Raw genomic sequence first — 8,616 nt, 5'->3', positions numbered from 1 at the left:
TGGGGCCCTTTCCCACCGGTGGAGACAAAGTGCTGTGGTGCCTTTGAAATAGTTACCATCCCTAAGGTCTCTGACCTGAACTGCTAAATGGGGTCCCAGGTGCAAACAGCGTCCCGGTGCTGTGACCCAGCCCCCATCTTTGGCGAGGTCGCTCCTGAGATTATTGAGGATACACTGATCTGTTTGGCCACAGAAAATGAACAGTACCTGAGTGAACTGTCAGATCAGGCCGGATGCTTCAAAGAGACACAGATAGTGGGTGAGACTTTTTCTCAACTACAGCTAACTCCTCAGATGGGTAACTACTGTATAATGAGCTTCAGTTGACTGAAGTGAGTTACTGTTGCGCTTTTTTGCAGAATTTATATTCCTTTTGTCTGAAAAATGGCACCTGGACCAATCAGCAAGGTACCAAGCGGTAGAGTTACTTGAAAGGTAATAAATATCTTAATTCCTCAGTGCATTTCTCATTTCTCTCATGTGGTTACACTGTGCATGCTCTATAGCACTCATTCAAACAATTTTTGCATGTCTAAAGCTTTGTCTCTTCACTCATTTAATTCAAATTAACAGCTATCCATATATTCTGAGTACATGCAGAACTGCTTTTCTTCCTTTTTCTTAGCAGAAGAGAACTGTTTTCTGAGCAATTGTAGTTTTTGTAGGTTTATGATCAAGCAAGTAGAACAAATGTGTGAGTCCTCCAGAGAGAATGTTAAAAGTCGTGAACAAGGACAAGGCAGCAGCTGGAGCTCTTTGAAAGATCAAATATATGACACGTTTGTCCTGCGACTTGTGTCGTGCATTCAGCTTGCAAGCAAACTTTCCTTACACTATAATGTAAGCCAGCTAAACTTTTTCCTATAGCATTTTTTAGCAGTGTAGAAAATTGTGTAGTATATTAATCTCTCTTAAAAAATAGATTTCCTCTCTGAAATACAGTAGTGATAATGAAATGCAAAGGATATTGAAATGAAGACCTAAATCTCTTCTGTTTAGGGCAGATCAGTTGTCACTCATCAAGTAACAATCTGTCAGGAAATGTTCCCAGTACTCCGGGGGAAAAAAAAGTACAGGTAGCGGGAAAACTTAGCCTGTGGTTGTCAAAAATTGTATGGCTAGAAAGGGTTCACACCTGCATGGGGAAGGTTTGTTGGGTAGAGGAAACCTACGGGAAAGAAGGTCCAAGCTGGATTTCTCATGCCAGCTTAAAAGATGAGTTCGACCACTGGGTTAGCAGGCAGCATCACCACTGCAGTTGTTTACGCTTAAATTCAATGGGAGGAGTAAAGCAAGAAAATACTTTGTTCTTAGCAAGTGCCTTATTGCCTAGAAGATAATTTGTCTTTTTTTTTTTTTTTCTCTTCAGATAGTTAACAGTGACACAGCTTTAAAATTTCTGCAATCCTTAAAATACTCATACACTAAACAGGAATTGATTGAGTCTGAGCTTGCCATTTTAAAAACTCTGCACTTCCAGATCAACGTGTCAACTCCTTTAGCTTACACAGAATTGCTTCTAGAGGTTTTAGGTAAGAGTATTAATAGGAGAGAATAGGAAAGAATTTTTTTTTTTAATTAATCAGTAATAGAGCTATTAGTGATCTGAACCAAAATGTCTCACATTACAGATTTTTGCATACTGTGAAGGCACATGAAACTTTTCAGATTGTCCAGGGTTTTCAGATGAGAACTTTGTCCTTAGTAGAATCTCATGAATGTTGTTGGACAGCCAGTCATGACTGAGCCAGTAAAAGATTTAAGAGTTTAAAACTGCCAAAACCTAGTGTAGGGCCACATTTTCTACAATAACTTCCCATTTTCTTTGCCTAGGACTGACAACCTGTATTTCAGAGTAAGTGAAATTATGCTGAGATTGACAAAGTCTATGGCATGAGAAGACCTGTGGCATTCAGAAACCAAGGGCAGTTGTCACGAGAAATCTGCATCACTCGCTTACAATAACTAACACTTCTTTCTTATTCAGTTTAGTGACTCAAAATGTATGGCTGATTATTTATGATCTCTGCGCTAGGACATAACGGCTGCTTGCTTCCTGCAAAACCATTACATCAGATGTGTATGCAACTACTAGACTTCTCCTATCTTACAAGAGATACCATCTACGACACTTTGTTGAAGATTGCCATCGAAAATTCAACACCAAGCAAACTGCAGGTGTAAGTAGTTTACATGACTATTGCTCAAAATAACTAGTTGAAACGAAAACCCTGAAAAACCCTAATAAATAGTAGTACAATTCCCATTATGCCATTTTTTTGGCATGTTTTAAAACATTTTTATTTGAGGGGCTTTCAGTGTTGTTTATTGACCTTAATATACAAGCTCAAAGCAATGTGCTTCACCACATTTGCTTTAGGGACAAGCTAGGAAAGTGTTTAACTTAATTCTAAAAATCCAGCTTTAGCACTGTCAGTTACGGTTAACAGTATCAGGCTTTATTTGGACTGAATAAGCTAACGTGTCCATAGGCTGTATAGTGGTTACGGAAGTAGGTGCTTTTGAACTGTAAAACTAGCATAATTTTATACCAGAACATGCTTTTACTTCTGCAGAGCAAAGTTCTTGACAGTAAAGGAAGATTTCATGCTCTTGGCTGTTGGAATCATCAGCACAAGCGTGTTCATACTAAACCCTGGGCATTGGGAGCAGGTACAGTCACTTCTAAACACATTAGCTCCACATGAAAAAAATGTGAAGGTTGTTTGTATGTTTAAGCACAGCAAAAAGACAGGTAGACTGTACTGGGAGTAGCATGAGGGAGGTGACATTTCAGGTTTTTTAGCAGGAACCGTGTGTACTTTAAGAGTGTTATGAGGGTACACAGGCAATTCCCCAGGAAGGCTTGTGCTTGCACTGGTGTGAGCTTATGCTCATGCTTCAGCTTCTTTACAGCCAGAACAAACCCCCAGAGACACTGTTTCATTGACAGCTGGAGAAGCAATCCCATGGGACAACTTTCTGCCCAAACTGCTAGTGAATACTATTAACAAACAGCCTATTACAGAGAGTAGCTTTTTCATTTTACTTCTTCAATAGAAGCAAGTAAATAATTAAAAAAAAAAAGCACAAAACAAACAAACAAAAAAAACCCCAAAACAAGCAAGCAAAAAGCCATGCTGAGACGCTTCAACTTCTGTCAAAGAGCCACTAGCGTTTTCCCAGGGAGCACTGTTATTCTCATTAGATTTGGAGGGTTAAGAAGTATGTCTGTAAACTAATGTCTCTTAGGCACTGTAAGTAAGTATACTTTTTTTTTTTTTAAGGTTGTGGAGCATTTAAACTGTATCACTGGCATTACTTCACAAAGTGTCTTAGAATTTTCTTATGCAGTACTGAAACACATCGTTGGCAGTACCACTCCGAAGCAGCGCTATAGGAACTGTGGAACAAAAGCTCCAGAGAACAGAATGGTGTCTCTTAAATAGAACTATCTTCTACGGCCAGTCACTAGCATATCAGTAGCAAACTGTTAGGCTGTTGATAATAGTCCATCTTCTGTGATACTGCACAGGGCACCTAACACAATTTGGTTTTACTTTTGGTTTTGAACACCAGATGTTCTGTAACCTTTTGTACGTTATGTGTTAATTAGAAAAGATTGTCCGTTCAGGCAATGCGCTAGTGCTATGAAGGAAGGCACACAGGAGCGAAGTAGCATTTAGAAATACCTCTTTCAGCACCAAAAGCTTTATGGTAGGAGCTGCATCTTCTAAGTTACGAATACAACTTTCCTTTGAATAAAGAGAAAACTAAGAAGAGTTATGTTTTGAAAAGGCATTAAAGTGCATGGTAATCTGTAGTGCTAGAAGCAGCTTGCATGACCAGTCATTACAAACAGGGCTGTACTTTCTTTCTCCAATTGCTGCTTTTTAAAAAATTAATTACTGTCTCAGGCAGCCTGCTGCAGCCAGGCTGCTTGTTACTGTGTTCCGTCTTTGCCAGTGCTCAGAGCCTGCTTGGTCTTACCCTAAGAAAGCTGGGGTTTTGACCAGTGTTGTGCAAGGACAGAATCCCACCAGTTTTGAAAGCGATGCAGTTGTCACCACAGCAGATGCCTGTTCAGCATGTCCATGTAAGTGCCACGGGCTGTTTATGCTGTACCTGGCATATGCTAGATGAAAGCATTCTTTGTGTAGAATAGCACCTCTGTGCAAGAATAAGCTGCAGGAAGTATTACAAATAGTTAATAACATAACAGTATTTTAAACAGTATCAAACCTGCTGAAGTTCAGTGGCACAAAGAAGTGCTGACATGACTTAGAAAATATTTTATTTCAAACTGTGGTTACTCTTTAATAACCAAGCAGAGCTTCTGTGAGTGCTTCTACATTATTCCCTGTGTTTGTAACATTTTGCTTTTCTAACCTGTGTGTTAAGCTATAACAGAGTAGTATCAAACTCATTGGTGTTTTGAAGTTCGACAGTAATTTATACGCATATCTATAAACCCCAAATTACCAGTTTTGCATCTATTGAATAGCTGCTTTTTTTTAATTCTGTTCAGCTCAATAGCTTTACATATTGCTTTTCCATATACTAATTGTAATAATGGTATTTAAAATAAAGTGTCATGTGGATTTTTGGTATTGTAAACATTTTGTACTGGTTAATGTTAAATGACATCTTAATTTGACTTTCTCCAACGAAACGCAGATAATTCCACAGCTTCCAGAACGAGTTCTTTACATGGTTACTTGTTATAGAATTGGGATGAGACCCAAGCAAGACCCCACTTCAGGTTAGTTAACATAAATTTTAGTGCTTTCGTCCATTGCTCCTCAGAGTTAAATTGTGTTTTAATAGAGTAAGAGCCACCACTGCCACCTGTGTCTTCAATCTTTCCTTTCTCCACGTCCATCCTGTATCACAAAGTTTTATTAGTACATTACTATTGCAAGCATTTAATCTCAATATTACATCAAGTACTAAAATTTAAATCTGACATTCATATTATTCTATGTAAGAATACTTTGTTTTTAAAGGAAATCTAGTAAGCCTCAGATCTTCACCTGAGGAACTATCTTTACATTTCAATTAAACTAAGAGCAAATGTGGTAATCCTGCACATTAGAAAGAATACCAGATGAGTCCAGAAAGACAAGACTGAAACAACAAGCAGTGCTGTAGACTGGTACAGACGTCAGTTAATGCTGCACAGGAGAGCACACGAGGTGTAAATTTGACGTTATGTAGCAACACTCACCTATAAGGCAAACAAAACCGAGTTTCGCCTTTTTCCACCTCCTCTTTAAATTGCTGCACACAGTCCAGGAAAGCCACCATTGCATGATCAAACTTATTGTCCCAAAAGAACCGTAGGCCTCCAGAACAGTACAAGGGGAGCTCCTGGAAAAGAGATTTGTTTCCGGCACCCCATTTTAGATATGATCATTGCAGCACTTAAGTCTTGTGCAAGACTTAGGATTTGTCATAGGATGCTTAGAAATGATTTGTGGCACATTTATTATGACTTGTTTTGTGGTAAGTGCCTACTGCATGCAGGCTTGGGTTCCTAACCACCAATAATCATCCCAAATCATGCTATCGTCCTCTGGCCAGCTGCAGTGTATAGTTCAAGAGTCCTGTCATTTTTAATGCTACTGGATGGCAGAACAAGTGGCTTGATACAGGATATGGAGTGAGATACCATTATGTTGGAGAAGGCTAGCTAGCTCTCCTGTACCATAAATTCATAAAGAGCTGAGTTTGTCTTCTGTGTCCCCCAGCATGACCAGGGCTCTGTGGCATTCAAGGTCAATGTCCTCAGATTTGTGCAGGATCTCTTACCTTCGATTTGTCCGTGAGGGACTCTAAATACGAGTGGTTGCCATATGGTACAAGACGGTATCTGAAAAGAGATACGATTCACAGGCAGATGAGTTTAACTGTCTTTATCCGGGTCATAAATGAAATGTGTATTATATTGCATATACCTTTGAAACTTCAGGCCCATTTTGTTAGCAAGGGCATGTAGCAAGAGCACAGTCTGCCCCCAGGCAGCATTGATCTCATTCCATTCTACAGGAACACTGGGGAGACGGCCAAGTCTGAAGTTATTTATTGTGCCAAACTGACCACTGTGCCTGTGACAAGAGGAATTATAAATAAGTGCACTGGGGCAGGAACAGCTTCTAGCATGCTAACCAAACAAGGGCCACGCACTAACATTTGCAGAATGCACGCTGCTAACCACGCAAAAGGAGGGTTTGGGGCTCTGGTTAAAAAGTGTATATAAATACCAACCACTTGTTCTCTTTTTATTACAAGAGTTCATTAAAGCCACCCCCCAAAAACCAAAAAAACCCCAACCAAACACCCTAAGCTACCTACTCTATAAAGCTTGACATTAGAGGATTACTGTTAGCTAGCACAGTAGGTCCCGGTTCGTTAACAGGGTTAGTGAAAGAGCCATTTCAGTCTACTTGGACATCTGCACAGCACTGCAAACCTCTCTCAGCTGACACTGTTGGGAGCTGTGACCAGTTGCTTTGCTGTGGGGCGACTGTGACTCAACTAGCACCTTTCCTGTCAAAGGCAGTATTAAATGGGCATATGTTGCAGATTCTTAGCAAACTGATGGAATATTCCAGGGCCTACATTACCAGATGTGAAAGGTTGCATTGAACACATTGGTTTTCTTTAATTTATCCAACTGCATTTGAGCATAGCGCATTTGGTTGTCCACACTTTTCAGCTCATCATCTAGCTCCAGTTGTTGCCTCTTGAATTCACAGTATTCTTTCTGATACCTTTTAATGAAAGCAAGACAAGAAATGCTAAGTGCAGGCTTTTACAGAAAAGTGATTGCTCACACGGTATACTAGGTTTCTTTTGCTCTAGCCCCCTTCAATTTTGCAAAGAACAAGCCACTTGCATTTGGGCATTAGTTATAGGTTTCTCCACATTATAATCTCATTTATCTGTTACCTAAAATCACTGCCATAAACTGCAATTGTAGTTCACTCACTGAGCTTCTTCCTGCTCCAGCTGCTCTGCCTCTGCCCTGACTCTCTCGAAGTCTTCAGCCACAATCCTGCGGTTCTTCTCAACATCTTCTAGCTCCTGAATCAGTTGCTCTTCCTCCAGTGCAAGTTCTTTCAGTTCTGTTTGCAGTTTCTCCTTATCATCCTCGTTCATCTGTTCCAGTATCTCCAGACATCTCCTAAAGGTGAGTGACACAATTACGCAAGGCCCCCACCAACCATCCCTGGTTCTGTGACAGCCTGTGCACGTGAGCAGAGGTAAAACAGGGACTCTTGATTTCATGTGCACCTCTTGTTAATCCTGAGCTTTCCACATTGATCCTGCGCTGTGAGTCAGGAACACGCACAGAACAGGGGAGTGAGATGGTGACTGAGGAAGTGATACTACCTGTCAGTAACCATCTCTGTGAAGCCCTTGACCACACAGGCACTGTGGGCAGGTGCCATCAGTCATTCTGATGGGCTCAGAGACTTCAGCTGGAGAAGCTGTACACCACAGGACTCACAAAAATAAAATTTTCATCTCATTCAGACAAAGAAAACGAAGCACTGAAATCAGGGGTGTCTCTTACTGATCATGGAAAGCTGGATCAGTTCTTTCCCTAGACTTCAATCTAAAGCAACTCTCTCTCAGGTCACCTCGGGATCACTCACTTGTAGTTCTGGCACTCGTTCTCTGTGATGTTGAGCTGCGTGTCTAGTTGGTCTAGCAGAGTGTCTGTGCATTCCTCACACAGAGGGTGATCCACATCTGTCTGCCCAGACATAATGTCAAAGAGGTCACCGGTAACCTGCAGGAAGAGCTCACCCTTAGTTCAGGTGAAGCCACAGGCAGCTGCCGGTTGGTTTTCAATAGATGTGCTTCTTCAATTGGCAAAGTATTATCTGCAGGTCAAATCTTGATTTAAAATAAGCCAGCTTTACTGAACTACTTGCCAACAAAAATACTGGAAGGCCAGTGCTACAGGAAACTCTGCAGTTTAATCTTGCAGTGCCCCTAGAAAAACTGATGCTCCGTTCAAAAGTATCTGAGTTTACCAGCTCATGTAAAACTTGCCTTCAGTCTCCGGCTGAGGTTTTCCATTGTGCCACCATCTGACGCCTCTCCGATCAGCGTGAAACTGTTGGCGCTTTCTGTTGACATCATTCTTGGAAAAAATTTTATTGAGAGTTGAGTGTTGAGGGCCTGGGAGAACTAGATCTAGTGCTCAACTTACATCTCAGATTAGTTCAAAGAGTCAGAAACGAAGAACACACAAGATGTACTTGCAGAAAGATGGGGGAGCCTGCATTTCAGAAGCACTCTATCGGGACAGTGTTTTGTGTTAACACGTAGCTAATAAGCAGCATCCTATACATTGCGCATTTATGCATGCTCAAATGGCTGCACTGCTGCCTGCTGAGGAGCCCACGGGGATCCCTCGGGGGAAGCTCTAAGGGGGTCACACGAAACAGCTGTAAGTGCACCGCTAACGAGTACCCCTCCGGCAGAGGTGACGCCCGCGGGGGCCCCTTCCCCCGGGCAGTTCCTCAGCGCCGGCTCGGGCTGCTCGAAGGAAGCTGCGGGGGGCTGTGCGCTGGGGCAGGCCTGGCGGCAGGGAGGGCGGGA

The 8,616-nt window shown here is 41.6% G+C and overlaps 2 protein-coding genes across 2 annotated transcripts; one reads left to right on the top strand and one right to left on the bottom strand.

The window, feature by feature from the left end:
- Window positions 1-87: 87 nt before the first annotated feature.
- CNTD1 (cyclin N-terminal domain containing 1) lies at window positions 88-3,449 on the top strand. Its single transcript, XM_010296549.1, has 7 exons — window positions 88-259; window positions 360-435; window positions 666-840; window positions 1,370-1,532; window positions 2,036-2,180; window positions 2,577-2,673; window positions 3,288-3,449. Exons 1-7 carry the CDS (start codon window positions 88-90, stop codon window positions 3,447-3,449), a joined length of 990 nt encoding a protein of 329 aa, XP_010294851.1.
- An 827-nt stretch (window positions 3,450-4,276) lies between these two features.
- BECN1 (beclin 1, autophagy related) lies at window positions 4,277-8,228 on the bottom strand. Its single transcript, XM_010296548.1, has 8 exons — window positions 8,065-8,228; window positions 7,662-7,798; window positions 6,992-7,186; window positions 6,627-6,773; window positions 5,958-6,107; window positions 5,812-5,872; window positions 5,228-5,370; window positions 4,277-4,883 (listed from the first exon to the last, which is right to left on the bottom strand). The coding sequence occupies exons 1-8, from the start codon at window positions 8,152-8,154 to the stop codon at window positions 4,715-4,717; spliced, it is 1,092 nt and encodes a 363-aa protein (XP_010294850.1). The 5' UTR covers window positions 8,155-8,228; the 3' UTR covers window positions 4,277-4,714.
- Window positions 8,229-8,616: the final 388 nt, after the last annotated feature.

The sequence above is a fragment of the Phaethon lepturus genome, unplaced genomic scaffold (genome assembly GCF_000687285.1).
Source record: "Phaethon lepturus isolate BGI_N335 unplaced genomic scaffold, ASM68728v1 scaffold50251, whole genome shotgun sequence".
NCBI lineage: Eukaryota > Metazoa > Chordata > Aves > Phaethontiformes > Phaethontidae > Phaethon > Phaethon lepturus.
The sequence above is the reverse complement of the archived record's forward strand: the minus strand, read 5'-3'. Positions and strand labels throughout refer to the sequence as shown.